The following is a 15,550-nucleotide window of genomic DNA, read 5'->3' as shown; positions in this document are numbered from 1 at the left end:
CAGGTCCTGGCTGGGAGGGCCGGAGCCCTAGTCCCCGCTGCCCCCTGGGGGACCGTGTGGACGGGGCCTAACTGCCAGGTTCGCTGTGCTGCCAGAGAGGGTGGCGCACGACCCAGGTCACCACTGCCAAGAACCCGCATGGCCCGGGGCGGCCGCCTGCTGATGGCCTGGTGCGCGGCTCTGCTCCGTCCGGGGCCGTGGGGGGCACGAGGGTGGGACCCGGGCCTCCGGCTGCAGCCCCAAGGGACTGTGCTGGGCCTGGAGCCCTGTCCACGTGTGTTCCCTGCCTCAGCGGCTCAGGGTCAGGCTCAAGGCCAGACGCAGGGCCCTGGGGCGTTTGCAAGGGCAGGGCGCACGGCCTTGTCCTGGCTGCCTCAAACCCACCTGCCGCCCAGGGTGGCTCCTCCTCCCAGAGGCCTGAGCAGCCCCCGGGGAGCTTGGATGACCTCGGCCTGCTGGGACTGGTGGCCGGTGGGGGCACCACTGCCGGGAGCCGTCAGCCCAAGCCCCCAGGCCCCGGCTCCCCCGGCCCGGGCTGTGCCGCCTGCCTGCCAACCCCCTCGTCCAGTCGTGGGGGAACCTGCACTGGGCAGCGAGCGCGCGGTCTGGTCCCCGTCAGTCCCTGTGAGCTGCGGGTCACCAGGGGCTTCCCCACTAGCAGAAAGGGTTGTCCTGACCCCAGGACCCGCTGGCAGGTTGTGACCCTGAGGATCGAGGGGACAGTTGTGGGATTTTCTCCCTGAGGAAACAGGATGCCTGCTGGTTGCTGGGCCAGACGCAGAGCTCGAGCCCCCGCCTCCCCTGGACGTGCTGACCCGGGGGTGGGGGTGGACCTGCCCTGGGGAGACCCGGCCGGCCAGCCCAGCCCCGCCCCCTCCTCTGCCTGACTGGGGAGGCCCTGGGCAGCTTTGATCCAGGCTGCGGGCCTGCGGGAGCGGGAGGAGGGGCTCCGTAACTCGGCTCTCCCGCCAGAGTGGGCCCTGCCCTGCCCCGCCCCGCCCCCGTGACCCTCTGGCCAGTGTCTTCTATGCTTCTGGGCCTTGGCCCCTCCCCACCCCCTCCGCTCGCCCCTGCCCTGCGCTGACCACAGAGGGGCCCGGCAGGGGAGGGGCCGGCGCCACATGCAGACAGGCTCCGCGCTGGAGAGGCCCCGACCTTACTCAGCCCCTGGCGCTGGGGTGTCCCGACCAAGCATCTGCCCTGGGCTCCCCCCTCAGGGGCCGCGGAGAGCCCCAGGGAGCAGCCAGGGGCCCGGGAAGGTAGATGCCTTCAGGGAGGAGGCTCGGCAGGGCCTGAGGAGGGCCTGGTGGTCACGTCCCCCAGCCCCCGGCCCGGTGGTCCCCATGCTGGCCCTGAGGCCACTCCTGCTGCTGCTCCTCATGCTTGGGCCGACCTCGGGGGCCAGCCTGCCGCCAGGACCCAGGAGCCATCCGGGAGTGTGCCCCAACCAGCTCAGCCCCAACCTGTGGGTGGACGCCCAGAGCACCTGTGAGCGTGAGTGCGTGGGTGACCAGGTAAGTGCAGCCCCGCCCCCCGCCCTGGGGGGTCAAACCAGCCCAGGGGAAGCCAAGACCCCACCCAGAGGGGGACCCCAGCAGCTGCACTGGGCCCCGGCCTGGGAGTCGGCTCCCCGCTGGGGCTCCTCACACTCTGCTGCGGGGGGGCCCCGGGGCACCCCCAGTCTTGGCCTTCACGGGTCTGAAGATGAAAAGCCCCCGTCACTCCCCAACATGCTGACCCCCACCCCGGACCAGCAGCTGTTCTCAGGACCAGTGGGGTGGAGAGGTGGGGGCCGCCCCTGGACCTGAGCCCGCAGCCCTGCCCTGCGGCCCGTGGGCCCCCTGCCCCTCCCCCGGCCTTGGTGTCCCCATCTGTGCGATGAGAGCTGCCCTGTGGGGGGACGACCTGATGCTTCAGAGCTTCTGTGACGCGCACACCTGACAGTCCACGAAGCAGCTGTAGTGGACGGTAGAGGACGGGAGGGGAGTTCCCGCAAACCTGCCCAGCTTTCCGTAGGGGAGGCAGGGGGGGCGCAGTAGGGGCGCAGTAGGGGCGCAGCCTCGCTCCCCTGGGGACACACACTGAGCTGCTCCCCCCCCCAGGACTGCGCCGCTGCCGAGAAGTGCTGCACCAACGTGTGCGGGCTGCAGAGCTGTGTGGCGGCGCGCTTCCCCGACGGCGGCCCCACTGCGCCCGTGCCGCCCGCCTCCTGCGAGGGCTTCGCGTGCCCCCAGCAGGGCTCCGACTGCGACATCTGGGACGGGCAGCCCGTGTGCCGCTGCCGGGACCGCTGTGAAAAGGAGCCCAGCTTCACCTGTGCCTCGGACGGCCTCACCTACTACAACCGCTGCTACATGGACGCCGAGGCCTGCCTGCGTGGCCTCCGCCTGCGTGTCGTGCCCTGCAAGCACGTGCTCAGCTGGCCGCCCAGCAGCCCAGGGCCACCCGAGACCACGGCCCGCCCGCCCCCTGGGGCCGCGCCCGTGCCGCCCGCGCTCTACAGCAGCCCCGCCCCGCAGGCCGTGTTCGAGGGTGGCACGGCCAGCCTGCACTGCGACGTCAGCGGCCGCCCGCCGCCCGCCGTGACCTGGGAAAAGCAGAGCGACCAGCGGGAGACTCTCATCATGCGGCCGGACCAGATGTACGGCAACGTGGTGGTGACGAGCATCGGGCAGCTGGTGCTGTACAACGCGCGGCCTGAGGACGCTGGCCTCTACACCTGCACCGCCCGCAACGCCGCCGGCCTGCTGCGTGCCGACTTCCCACTGTCCGTGGTGCGGCGCAACGCAGCCCGGGACGCGGCGCCCGCGCCCTCTGCCCCAGCCGAGTGCCTGCCCGACCCGCGGGCCTGCGCTGGTGCACCCTCCGGCCTGGTGCTCTGGCACTTCGACCCACAGCGCGGGGGCTGCATGACCTTCCCCGTGTACGGCTGCGATGGCGGTGGCCGGGGCTTCGAGACGTATGAGGCATGCCAGCAGGCCTGCGCCCGAGGCCCCGGCGACGCCTGTGTGCTGCCCGCCGTGCAGGGCCGCTGCCAGGGCCGGGAGGCGCGCTGGGCCTATAGCCCGCTGCTGCAGCAGTGCCACCCATTTGTGTACGGCGGCTGTGAGGGCAACGGCAACAACTTCGAGAGCCGCGCAAGCTGCGAGGACGCCTGCCCCGTGCCGCGCACACCGCCCTGCCGGGCCTGCCGCCTGCGGAGCAAGCTGGCACTGAGCCTGTGCCGCAGCGACTTTGCCATCGTGGGGCGGCTCACCGAGGTGCTGGAGGAGCCCGACGTGGGGGGCGGCGGCATCGCCCGCGTGGCCCTAGACGAGGTGCTCAAGGACGACAAGATGGGTCTCAGGTTCTTGGGCACCAAGTACCTGGAGGTGACGCTCAGCGGCATGGACTGGACCTGCCCCTGCCCCAACGTGACGGCTGGCGACGGCCCGCTCGTCATCATGGGGGAGGTGCGAGACGGCGTGGCAGTGCTGGATGCAGGCAGCTATGTCCGCGCCGCAAGCGAGAAGCGCGTCAAGAAGATCTCAGAGTTGCTGGAGAAGAAGGCCTGCGAGCTGCTGAATCGCTTCCAGGACTAGTCCCCCGCACTCCCACACCCCCACCCCCTCGCCCATGTCCGCCCTGCCCACCCCACCCCCTGAATAAAGCCTGTGTTCTCCAGACCTCACGGCCTACAGGTGCCTGTCCTCCCCGGGGACCCTTACCCCACTCGCCTTCCCTCAGCTGGTCTCCAGCTGGTCACCACACAAACCGGCCGTCCCCTCCTCAGGGACCTCCTGTTTCCCCGCAGGAGCACGAGCCATGACCCAAGCCATGACTGATCTGACACGGGTACCACCTCTTGTGGCAGGAGAGCCAGGCGGCCCGCTCAGCCCTGCCCCAGCTGCGCCTCAGTCCTTTACCCTCCTCTGTCCCCTGAGCCGGGCAGCGCAGTCCAGGAGGTCCCCAAGCCCTCACCCCACAGGCCACACCTCTCCTGCCCCAGGTACAGAACCCTCGGGGACAGCCTGCCCGCCTAGCACCACGGGGACTGGTCCCACAAGGATGTGGGGTTGACACTGGCAGCGAGCAGCAGAAAACACTTTATTCCCAGGTTCTGAGCAGCCCTGTGCCTCCGGCCAAGAGCCCCCAGACTGGTCCAGGCCACCCCTCATGGCCCAGCCCTGGGAGGCAGGGGCTGGCATCTGGGTTTGTTCCAGGGGGGCCCCGTGGAGACACAAACATGCGAGAGAAGGAGGGAGTTACTCTTTCCGGAATATCAGGCACTTGTTGTTGGCCGGCATGTCCACCTAGGGGAGAGGCTTTGGCTGGAGCAACTGACCTGGTCCCCTAGGAGTCACCGGTGTCCCCCAGCCCTTCCCACCTACCATCCTCTCCAGCAGGAGGCCACTGGCTTGGCCCAGGTCCTCCAGGAGGGCCGTGTCCCGCAGCCCCCACTCAGGGTTCCTGCGGTGGAGAGGAGGCGGAGGAGATCCACCGTGGAGTTGGGGACGGGGGCGGTCGCCCAGCACCTCCCCCCCACACCAGCCAGCCACCCCCAGCTCTGACCTGCATCTAAGAGTTAGATCAAAATCCACGTTACTCTGCGGAGTGATCCTTCCGTTGACGGCATAGGGCTGCAGAGATGGGAACATGGCTCTGCCGGCCACCCACAGACACGGGGTCAGCCATTCCTCAGACGACACACAGGCAGTCTTGCACGCCGGCACCCAGAGAACGAAAAGGACGCGCCCCTCCCTGCCCCCAAGATGGGGGACAGCTGAGGACCAGCTGGTGAGCCAAGGGGGTGCAGAGAGACAGGCAGGTGACCAGGGCCATGTTCAAGAAGCATGACCTTGGGTGCAGTTTAACGACAGGCAGGGAACAAGGCCACCGAGACAACACGGAGACCCAACGGAGGGAGTCCAGGAAGGAGGACGGCCGGGAGGGCCAGCACCGGGTCAGGGCAGACCCGCCAAGGGAGGCCCCCAGTCTCTGGCAGGAGCACTCACCCCATAGGTGATCAGCAGCGCCTTGGGCTTGAGCAGATGTCCCGCGGCTCTGAAGAGCCCCTGGGGGTGAGGGAGCCGCCGTCGGTCTCGCACCTGACCCCGCGGGACCGCCGCCCCCTCCCCTGCACCGAGGGGGTGCCCACGAGCAGGGGGGCTCGCCCCCGCCCCCGCCCCGCAGACCTCCGTGCAGCTCAGGGGGCTGATGTGGATCATGTTGATGCAGAGCAGCAGGTCCAGCGACTGCGGCAGGATCCCGCCCCAGTGCTCCCAGTCCCAGGTCACGTCCAGGTACAGCGGGGCCTTCACGTTGGACAGCCCCTGGGCCCGGGTGGTGGCCGAGATGCTGCGGGAGGAGCCACACGGTTGGGGCGGGCCCTGCCCCCCGCGCGCCCCCGCCCCCGCGCCCTCGCCCCGCCGCACCTGTCCAGGCAGCGCTGGTCCACGTCGGACGGCTGCCACTCGGCGTGGGGGAAGGCCCGCGCGAAGTGGGCCGCGTGCTGGCCGGAGCCCGAGGCCACCTCGAGCACGCGGACGCCGCGCTGCGCCGGGTCCATGTACTGCCGCAGCACGCGCAGGATGGGTTCCTTGTTCCGCTCGGCTGCCGCCGCCACCAGCATCGCAGCAGCTCCGCCGGCCCGCCGGTAGCCGCAGTCCGACACTCCGAGACCCGCCGGGAGCCGTGAGCCGACTCCGCGCGGCCCGCCGGGAGTCGTAGTCCGGCGCCGCGCGGCCCGCCGGGAGTCGTAGTCCAGCGCCGCGAGGCCTGCTGGGAACTTAAAGGGCCCGCAGCCCCGGGGGGGCGCGCCGGGCCGTGTGCTGGGGGGGCTGGCTTACGGGTGACCGTCGGCTCCGCACCCAGGGGCCCACGGACGCCCCGGTATCTTCAGGGCGCGTGTCATTCTCCCTTTCTCTGAAACCACTTCGTTGACTCAGCACCGAAATGGGTGTTTCGTCGTTTCTGGTTTTCTTTCCTTTTGAAATCAGTGTCGTCAGTTCAAATTAGTTTGTTGAAATAAGGAGAATGAAAAAAAAAAAAAAAAAGAAATGAGAATGAAAAAAGAAGGTAAAACTGCGCCGCCCGGGAATCGAACCCGGGTCGCAAGAATGGGAATCTTGCATGATACCACTACACCAGCGGCGCTGTTAGCAATAGTGGCGCCCGCGAGACTGAAGGGATTGTGATGCAACCGCTCCGCGCGCAGAAGCACCACGGCGCATGCGCGCTGCTCCGCGGGGAGGCCGCCTGGTCGCCTGGCAGTCGGCCGGCGGGGACGGGGGCGGGGACGGAGGCGGGGCGGGGGCGGGCGCGCTGGGTCGGCGTTCGGGAGGGGAGACTAGTGGTGTCGGTTGGGCCCCCAGCACTACAGAGCACGGAGCGGAGGTGGGGGGGGAAGGCTGGATTTGCGCCTGCGCGTTGGAAACCATGACAACCCCGGGCGGTCGGAGGCGGTGGGGCGTGGCCACGGCCCGGTTCCTGGTGGGCGAGGCTTTTGCTGGGGGCGGGGCCGCGACCGGGTTCCTGGTGGGCGGGGCTTTGCTGGGGGCGGGGCTTTGCTGGGGGCGGGGCGGAGGCGGGCCTGCAGCGGGGACCCCGTGGGGCTCGGGGCTTCCCCGTGACGCCGAGTTGACCGGCGCTAGCCCAGGCTTCGGGGACGTCGTGAGGGGGTCGGTGACCCGCGGATCAAGCCGGGACCCTATCTGATGTCCAGGGGTGCTTCCTGTTGTTAGCCTCGGGCCCCTGTGTCCGAGGCCCTGCCGTGCAGGCTGGGGGCTAGCTTACCCGCCCTGTGCGGTCCTTCAAGGAGCCCCCCCGACCCGACGTCCCTCTGGCCGGAGCTCAGAGGATGGGCCCGCCGCAGGCTTAGCCCTGATCGCCGGGGAGGGGCCGGGGTGTGGGCTGGGGCGGGCGAGGGGGGCGGGCTTGCAGCGCAGGGTGAGGAGGTGGTGTAGGCTTGGCTGGTCTGGACGGACCTCCCCCTCCAGGCGGCCCCCGGCACTGTGCACCTGACCACCCTGCCGTGGGCTTTCCGTTTCCCAGCCCAGAGCTTCCTTGCAGGAATCATGTTGTGCTTCCCTCCACCTGGTGTGTCGGCGGGACCGGGAGTTCCCTGTACCCTTCGACCTGCGGAGGCTGTGAGCGGCCTGTGCGGTGATTCCGAACAAGCCCCTTGCCCCCTTACCTGGGTTCACACCGACCACGTGACTCTCGGAGCTTGTGGGCTGGTGATCAGAAGGGTGCACACCCCGCCCAGCACCAGCGCCTTGGTCAACCACGGGGCCTCTGCAGAAGCCCGAGGTGCAGGAGTTCGGGAGCCTCGGGTGGGAACACGAGGAGGTGCCGGGAGGGGCGGGTCCTGGAAGCTCGACGCCCCTTCCCCACCCCCCAGCTCCCCCATGGATGTCTTTCATTTGCTGTTGCCAAGTGGATCCCCTTGATGATGAACCAGGAAACCTAGGTGAGGTGTTCCCCTGACGTCTGTGAGCCGTCCCAGCAAATTATGGCCCGAGAAGGGGGTCGTGTGAGAACCCCGACTTACAGCTGGGGGGCCAGCAGCACGGCTGACAGCCTGGACCTGTGGGTGGCGTCTGAGGTGGGGGCGGGCTCGTGGGAGGGGGCCCTCAGCCCCGGGGGCCTGCCCTTGAGCCGGGCACACAGTGTCAGGACTGAGTGAAATCGTAGGATGCCCGCTGGGTGCCCACGGAGGAGGAGGATCGCTGGCTGGGGACACCCCACGCGTCGGTGCCCGTGTTGTGTGCACAGTGTTGTTCTCCTTTACCTCAGGCTCAAACCCGATGGGCCCGTCTCCTGCTTCCTGGTCCTACGGCCCTGCCTCGGGCGAGACCTACATACTCAGCAGGTCTCCCCCCCCACAGTACTTGCCACATTTTGGTCACTGTGGGCTGGACGCTGCATGAGCTACCCACGCACGACGCGCCCCCCAAGCTCAGCCAGAGAAGCCTGGCCCTTGGCGTCTGCAGTGTGTGAGTACTTGCACACGCGTGTGACTACTTGTACACACATTCTCCAGACGTCTGTCGGACTCTGGGAGGGCCGGGGACTCGCAGTGAACTTGCGACAGTGGGCGCCTGGGAGTGTCTGTCCCCACCCCCCACCCCCACGGCCTGTGCTGCATGGCCTCCTGGAGTTTTTCTCCTGAGGGGAAGCCCAGCTCCCACGCAGCCCTCTGGAGCCTCCGGCCCTGTGTGCAGGGTACCGGCCGGGCCACCTCCAGCGAGTGTCCACCTGCACCGTGAGCACACAGGAGCTCCCCTGCCCAGCCGCCCACGGCCACTGTGCCTCATTCGCTGGCTTCCTACAGCTGCCATGACAAATCGCCCCAAACCTAGTGGTTTGAAACAACAGAAGTTTATTTCCCCATACTTCTGGAGGCCAGAAGTGCAAGATAAGGTGGTCTGCTCCCTCCCAAGGTCCTCCAGGAAGACGCTCTGTCACCGTGTGCAGCTGCTGGAGGCTGCAGGCACTGCCCAGCCCGTGGCCACCTGTGCGTCCACTGTCACCTAGTCTTCTCTGTACCTGTGTCCAAACATCCTCCTCATTTCTCCTTCAAAGACACATTACTGGAGTTAGGGCCCATGCTGGTCCAGGATGGCCTTATCATGAAACCTTGCCTGAGTTACATCTGCAAAGATCTTTATTCTGAATAAGGTCACATTCTGAGGTCCCCAGTAGACGTATTTTTGGAGCCACCACTCAATCTAGTGCACTTGGGTTCGGGAATGGCCAAGCAATCCCTGAAGACAGCAGCCAGCCCACGCGGGAGCCCGAAGCCGCGCCTTTCCTGGGGGTCTGCTGGCCCCCCCTCCACTGGCAGAGGCTAGTCGGTCCTCCAGTCTGGGTTGCTGAGGGCATGGATTTCAGAAGGAGAAACTTAGAATGAAACCACTTTCTTCTCTTTCAGATAGGGTTTTAGTGTCGTATTCAGAAAGACAGAAAATCACTATTTTTATTATGATGATTGGGGTCTGGGACACAAAGGCCTTTTCTCACCCTGCCCGCCTCTCTTCCTGCTTGCCTGGGGTGGGGGAGGGGGAGGCCCCACCGTGGGGGAGGGGGAGGCCCCACCCCCAGGTCCCTGCTCCAGCTCCGGGTTAGGTTCCCAATCTCTCCAGCGGTGGGGAAGGTTACTGGTCCCTGCAGGGGCTTCACGACCAACCTGCCTTCCAGGGCTCTGTAGTGTGGGGAAGGTCAGACCCCCAGGCCAGGGTGTAACCCAGGAGGCGTGCTGTGGAAAGGCCCTTCTGGGGGAGAGGGCCGTCACTGTCTGCACCCCCCTTCCTCCTCCATCAGCTATCCCGGGCACCCCTGGGCACGTGCGCACCCCCACCTTCCTCCCATTTGCCAGCATCACTGGTGCTCAGTTGCTTCTCCCCTGAGCTCAGGGCTCTGGACCCTACCTTTTTTTTTTTTATGAGGATTTTACTCATGAGAGACACAGAGAGAGGCAGACACAGGGGAAGCAGGCTTCCTGCAGGGAGCCTGATATGGGACTTGAACCCAGGACTCTGGGACCAGACCCTGACCTGAAGGTAGACCCACCCTGGCGTCCTTGGACCCAACCTTTGACCTTACACCTGACCTGCAGGCAGGGCCTGTTCGCCCATCCCGCGCCCTAGTCTTGTCCTGGAGGCCCCTACAGGCCCGGGGCTGTGGTCGAGGGAGCAGGTGCTCTCAGAGCTTGTGTCACCTTGGGGGCCCTTCCGTCTGCGCCTCTCCTCCTGGGGGCGTGGGAGCTGGAGGCAGCAGCGCTCAAGGCCAAGGGCCAGCACCGGTGAGCCGAGGCAGTGCTGCGCCCTGCGGGGGGGTGGGGTGCTGCTCAGGCCGGCACTCCCCGGACGTGCTTTTGCCTGGGGGGCCGCGGTCACTCCCCTCAGGCTGGAAGGCCTGCCCCAGCCCAGCCCCCCCTGCAAGCCCGCGGAGGAGGAGCTGAGCAGGCCTGGGGACCGCCCACACTCGGTGCCTGGGGAGGGCTGGGGAGGGACACTGCCCCGAGCGGTGGGGAGGGAGTTCCTCCTGCCGTCACGCCCCGCCCCCCGGCGCAATCTGCTCGCGGCTTGGGGGGAGCCGGACTGCTTGGGCCCCGGGACCCCACGGCGCCCTGGGGCACAGCTCGCAGACGGGGCCGGGCCCCGTGGACGCGGCGGCGCGGGGGCGGATCGCAGAGCCCCACTGTGGGCGGGCCGCTTCCTGGGGCGCCGGTGGGCATGGTAAGGACCGGACGCGACCAGATGCTGGACGAGGGGCGGCCTCCGTGGAGCCCAGGGGGGCATCGGGCCCGCAGGCCCCGGGGGCGCCGCTCGGGAGGGCACCGCCTCCCGGGTCGCCGGGTGTGCGCGCTTCTCCCGGACCTGCGGCGAGCGCGGCGCCCCCTGCCCGGCCCCGCCCCCCGCAGGGCCCGCTCCCGGCTCCCTGGCCCCGCCCCCGGCCCCGCCCCAGGTGCGGGCCGTGCGCGTGGGGCGCTGGGAGCGCAGCCCCAGCGCCGCCCGAGCCGCGGGCCCTTTAAGGGCCGAGGGCGTGTAGCGGGCCCGCCCCTCCCGCCGCGCCGGCCGCCCGTTAAAGGGGCCGCGCCCCGGGCCCCGCGGAGCGGAGCGCGGGCGGAGGGCAGGGTAGGGCGCGCGGCGGCGAGCGCGGGCGGCGGCCCCTCCGCACCATGTACACCATCAGCAAAGGGCCCAGCAAGCTGGTGGCGCAGCGCCGCACAGGTGCGCGGGCGGGGCGCGGGGGCGCGGGGGGCGCGGGGGGCGCTGCGGCGGCTGACGCGCCCGGTGCCCGCAGGTCCCCCGCAGCAGCAGGTGGACAGCCGGCTCGGCGAGCTCCTGAAATGCCGGCAGCCCGCGCCGCCGACCCTCCCGGCCCCGCGGGCGCAGCCGCCGGGACCCTGGCCCCTGTCGAGGTGAGACGCGCGGGCGGCCGCCGGGGTCCAAGCGGTTGACCTTGGGGAAGGTTCGCGGAGACCGGCCACATGCGCGGGGCGGGGCGTGTGACCCCGCCTGCGCGGGCGGCTCGGGGCTGCGGGCCCCGTCGCACCTGGCACCTGGCCCCCCGGCGGGCGGCGGAGCGCGAGGCCCCGCTCCACGGTGGCCCCTGGGACGGCGGAGCCCAAGCGCGGAGGCGGCGGAGCGGCTCCCGGACCGGAGGACTCCACGCGGCCGACTCCCGTGCCCCGGGCGACCTTGGGCGGCGAGGCCACGGCTGGAGGCGAGCTGCCCGGGAAGGCGGGAGCAAAACGTCCCAGGGTGCAGGCCCGAAGGCCGCCTGGCTCCGGCCCCGCCGGAGGCTGCCAGCCCCGGCCTTGCCCAGCCGGCGGGGGGAGCAAGTGCACGTGGCTCCCCCCCGCCCAGGCGCCGCCCTCCTGTGCCCTTCACCCAGAGCACCCTGGCTGCCACGGGAGGCCTCCCACGGATGCTGGGGCCTCGCGGGAACATGCAGCCTCCGGCCTTTCCAGCGCCCCAGGAGTTTCATTCCTGGCCAATTTGGCCTCCACGTGACCTTGACCTGGAGGTCAACGCCCCTCATCCCCCGGAGCTGAGCCGGTTCCTTTTTTGTCTCAGTTCTGGACCTTTGGTTTCACTTTCCCCATCTCCTGGCCCCGGGGCTTTCTTCCAGGCCCACAAGGCCTAAGCCTCCCGGGCTAGGTTGTGGGCGGGGGAGCAGATAGGGCTGCCGGCTCAGAGCCCCTGGGCTCAGAGCCCCTGACTCAGCGTTGAGGAGGGCCAGGGGGTGGGGGCAGCGGGGGTGGGTGGGGGCAGCCTGTGGGGATCTTTCTGGGCTGAGGCCCTTCCCCCGGGATCTAATGCTGGGGGCATGTGAACATTTTGAGGCTGCATCCTAGTGATGGGAACGTTCTAGGCCAATCACAGGTGTGTCCTGGGGAGACAGGTGAGCAGGGCCTCCGGGGGCAGCTCCTGAGACCCAGGCTGTGCTAAACTATTGTCTTGTGATTTCGGCTTTGGTGCTCACGGCTGCCCCACCGCCCAGCAGAGCAAAGCACACTTAGGTGTAGAGCCACCACTGCTCACCCGGGCAGATAACCGGGAGCAGAGTGGTCCAGGGTGCCCCCCACCCTCTCACCTGGAGAAGCACAGCACCTCCCTCTACAGAGTCCTGTTGCTGATGAAATCAGGTTGCATCCGTGGCAGGGTTGGGGAGTGCCAGGGAAGCACGTGTGTAGAGCTCCTAAGGCCCCTGGGGGGCCTCGCCTGCCCCCTCCGCTGGCCCTTAGCCAGTTGGGCACACTGCAGCCTGCCTGGTTGGGACGGCGTGCTGCAGTGCTGTGCGCCCCGGGGGCCTTCTGCGCCCCAGGGAGGCGTGAACAGACACCCCTTCCCTCTGAGGTCACGCCCTCCTCTGGGGCGACCCCCTCCCAGCCCCAGTGGCCTTGAAAAGACCCTGCTGGGAGGCTAAAGCGGCCAGTGGGTCCTCCCTCCCCCCTGAGCCTTTCCAGGGGGCCACCCTCCCAAAAGGGCTCCACCTGCCTTCCTATCCACCTTCTCTAGTTTTTCCTCGGTAGTGGTTTTTTACTACCCAGCACCCCTCACCCTGACTTGCTCATGAGAGGGGGTGTCTGGGCCCCCGCTGCATCCCCCACACCTGGTGCCTGGTGCACTTGCAGGTGCTCCGGCCAAGCAGCTGACCTGCTAATTATGCAGGCTGGGGTTGTGGCTCAGGGGCTCTAGCTCCCAGCGTGGGACAGCAGAGGATAGTGGAGGTCATGTCCATTGCTGGGAAGAAGATAAAATGGCGCCGTGTGACACCCCCTCCCTCCCATGGTCAGGCGAGCAGGTCAGGGAGGTGGCCTGGGAGTTCTAGTCGTGGGCCTTGAGGTCGGGCAGGTGTGCAGTTCAGTTCTGGGACTACTGCCCATTTACAGCATGTGACTTTGGGCGGGTCACTTCCCTGCGGAGCTCAGGGCCCTGGGCTGGGAATGGGTGGGCGGTTTACCTTGGGGGTCAGAGAGGAGGCCGAGTTCGAGGATGCCCACGTGGGTGCTGAGCAGGGACACCGAGCCTGCCTCCAGGCAGCCTCCCTGAGTGGGCACAGTGTGGCCTTCAGCCACAGGTGCACACTTGAGCCAGTGCCCTTGAATCCAGAGGGCCCTGGAGGATCCTTTATGGGTTAGGGGCTGCCTGCCTGCTGGGGCCCCTGCTCAGCCGGGTCAGGCCGCCGCCTTGGTCCCCGTGATGCACAGCCCATGGCTGCAATTCCCTATTTTGTTCACCCTTTTTGATGTCCAGCCTGCACTTTGGTGGAGTCTGCCGGCTGGAGGGGGGAGGCAGGCAAGGGCTGTCCGAGCTGAGAACAAAGCTGCGCATGAGAACAAAGCTGCACACCCTCCGGTGGGTGCAGCCTGGGCGGAGCCCCGCCCTCCCCATTTTCTCCGCTGGCCTGGAGCTGGCGGGAGGTGCCCCTCAAGACACTCCTCTTTATTTTAGTGCCCCTCTCAGCCAAGGAGGACCCCCGAGCGGCGGTGGGGCACCTGAGCCCAGGAAGGCGAGCAGGCCGGCGGGACCGCGAGTGCCTGGCGGAGTGGCACGTGCAGCCCAGGACTCCCGGCTCCCACCTCCTGCTGTAGGTGTGGGCCCCGTTCCCTCCGCGGCCCCATCCTGGGCTTTGTGTGTGCAGGGCTAGGCTGCTGCCGCCAGGAGGGGCAGCCCATTGCTGCCCTGGGACCCCCCCCTCCCCCCCACTGCCCTCTGATCCTTGACACAGGCCCAGCGGCTCCCTGGACATCCCATCTCCTCACTCGGCATTCCCACCCCCTGGGCAAGAGTGTGGCCTCGTCTGGGACCTGCAGGGATGGGCTGGGGTTGAAGTCACAGCTTCCCCACTCAGTGGCGAAGTGCTGTCTGGTCAGACCATCACCTAGGGTTCGTCCCCACGGAGCCTGGGGCAGCCAGGAAGCGGGAAGGGCACAGACGGCCTGTTTCTTGTTTGGGTCCTTCCACACTGGGGACGTTGGTGAGATGGAGAAGCTCCTGTGGGGGGAGAAGATGGCCTCGAATTGTGCTTGGCCAATTGTGGTTGGGTCGGAGTGGTCCGGTTGTAGCTCATACCAGAACACGGGTTGTTGGAGGCCTGGCTGGTCCTGGGGAGGTGGGGTGCAGGTGCAGTAGGGGAGACCCGTGAGACCCGTGCCCGAGAGACCCGTGGAGGAGCGCCTGTGTGCCTTGAGCATGGAGCCCTGCTGGGGGTCTGGACACAGGGCCGGTGTGAATCGAGCTGCCCGGAGCTTGGGCCTGCAGGAGAGAGGCCTCAGCCACCACTGCAGCAGCAGCTGCCCTGAAGTTGAAGGAAGTGCCCAGGCTGGGCCTGGCATGGCGGGTGGGGGGGAGGGGGGGCTGAAGCTCTCTTGGAGCTTTGCCAGGCATCACCAGGGCATAGGACAGTTGCTGACCAGCTCGTCCTCACTCCGCAGTTCGGGGCCAAGGCTTGTGTTTAACCGGGTGAACGGCCGGCGGCCCCCTGCCACGTCTCCGTCCCTTGAGGGAGCCCAAGAGACCTACACATTGGCCCATGAGGAAAACGTCCGGTTTGTGTCTGAAGGTAGTGTCGAGGCCTGAGGCTGGGGCCTGGGGCCTGTTCCTCTTCCCCACTGTGACCTGATTCAAAGTAATTGGAGGCCTTGGCTCTTCTTAAGTCGTCCCCCTGTGTGTCCCACGACGGTCCGGTGGGCTTCCTACTCCTACTTCCTGGCTGGGGTCCAGGGTGGCCACCCAGCCCTGGGCGGGAGACAGGATGCCAGGGGCCTGGCTCAGCCTGACTGCCCTCTCCCCACAGCTTGGCAGCAAGTGGAGCAGCAGCTGGGCAGTGGCCCCACTGGCCATAGTGGGCCCAGGCCTGTGCAGTACGTGGAGAAGACCCCCAACCCCCGGCTGCAGAGTGAGCCCTCCCCTGCTCTCAGGGAGTACCCTCCACTCCCTCCAACCCTGACCGGACCCGCTGGGTTCTAGCCCTAGGGGGTTGGGGAGGGCCCTTGAACTTGACCTGCTTTTTCCTACTGCTTGCTACCTCCAGGTCTGGGTGAGGGGCCTGTGGTCAGCTCCAAGGGGGAGATGCTGAGTGATGCGGGAGGCAGCATCACTGCCCAGCCCTCTACTCTGCCCACAGACTTTGTGCCCATTGACCTGGACGAGTGGTGGGCGCAGCAGTTCCTGGCCAGGATCACAAACTGCTCCTAGCTGCCTTGGGAGGAATGCTGCCGTGCAGGGCCCAGCCCTGCCAAGGGGTGGCCCCTCGCCAGGAGAGGACGGTGGTGCCCCGTTTTGCCGCCAAGGCAGGCCGCGCTTCACCCCGAGTCTGGCCAGGAGCCGGCCACACCTGAAGTGCCAGCATTTGGACTTTTGCACCTGCTGAGCCCCTGGACGAGCTGTGCCACGCTTCCGGGGGCCAGGGGCCGAATCTGACCTCAATCCTGCTCACTGCCCAGGGACCAGCCCCTGCGGCCGGCAGGGAGGAGCTGTAGGCTAATAAAGTTGAGAAACTGCCCTTGTGAGTGGCCTTTCCTTGGAGCGTGGGGGTTAAGGTCCGCGTGAACTAG

The 15,550-nt window shown here is 67.9% G+C and overlaps 3 protein-coding genes and 1 non-coding gene across 7 annotated transcripts; 2 read left to right on the top strand and 2 right to left on the bottom strand.

Moving 5' to 3' along the window:
* Window positions 1-98: 98 nt before the first annotated feature.
* Window positions 99-4,076, top strand: WFIKKN1 (WAP, follistatin/kazal, immunoglobulin, kunitz and netrin domain containing 1). The gene is made up of 2 exons (XM_041748198.1): window positions 99-1,514; window positions 2,103-4,076. Exons 1-2 carry the CDS (start codon window positions 1,122-1,124, stop codon window positions 3,579-3,581), a joined length of 1,872 nt encoding a protein of 623 aa, XP_041604132.1. The 5' UTR covers window positions 99-1,121; the 3' UTR covers window positions 3,582-4,076.
* On the bottom strand, window positions 4,068-5,695 carry METTL26 (methyltransferase like 26). The gene is made up of 6 exons (XM_041748201.1): window positions 5,415-5,695; window positions 5,175-5,337; window positions 4,995-5,054; window positions 4,552-4,619; window positions 4,371-4,449; window positions 4,068-4,292 (listed from the first exon to the last, which is right to left on the bottom strand). The coding sequence occupies exons 1-6, from the start codon at window positions 5,609-5,611 to the stop codon at window positions 4,245-4,247; spliced, it is 615 nt and encodes a 204-aa protein (XP_041604135.1). The 5' UTR covers window positions 5,612-5,695; the 3' UTR covers window positions 4,068-4,244.
* Window positions 5,696-6,064: 369 nt separating this feature from the next.
* Window positions 6,065-6,135, bottom strand: TRNAG-CCC. Its single transcript has one exon. It is a non-coding gene; the product is annotated as a tRNA-Gly (tRNA).
* Window positions 6,136-10,554: 4,419 nt separating this feature from the next.
* Window positions 10,555-15,498, top strand: MCRIP2 (MAPK regulated corepressor interacting protein 2). 4 transcript variants are annotated; one of them, XM_041747091.1, is made up of 5 exons: window positions 10,555-10,715; window positions 10,789-10,906; window positions 14,429-14,556; window positions 14,791-14,857; window positions 15,121-15,498. In XM_041747091.1, exons 1-5 carry the CDS (start codon window positions 10,664-10,666, stop codon window positions 15,134-15,136), a joined length of 381 nt encoding a protein of 126 aa, XP_041603025.1. In that variant the 5' UTR covers window positions 10,555-10,663; the 3' UTR covers window positions 15,137-15,498. The 4 variants fall into 4 exon arrangements, with proteins under 4 accessions (XP_041603025.1, XP_041603024.1, XP_041603023.1 ...); XM_041747090.1 differs by having other exon boundaries at window positions 14,791-14,892; XM_041747089.1 differs by having other exon boundaries at window positions 14,791-14,892; window positions 15,028-15,498.
* Window positions 15,499-15,550: the final 52 nt, after the last annotated feature.

Source organism: Vulpes lagopus, chromosome 3 (assembly GCF_018345385.1).
Source record: "Vulpes lagopus strain Blue_001 chromosome 3, ASM1834538v1, whole genome shotgun sequence".
Lineage (NCBI taxonomy): Eukaryota > Metazoa > Chordata > Mammalia > Carnivora > Canidae > Vulpes > Vulpes lagopus.
This window is presented reverse-complemented; position numbering and strand designations above follow the sequence as displayed.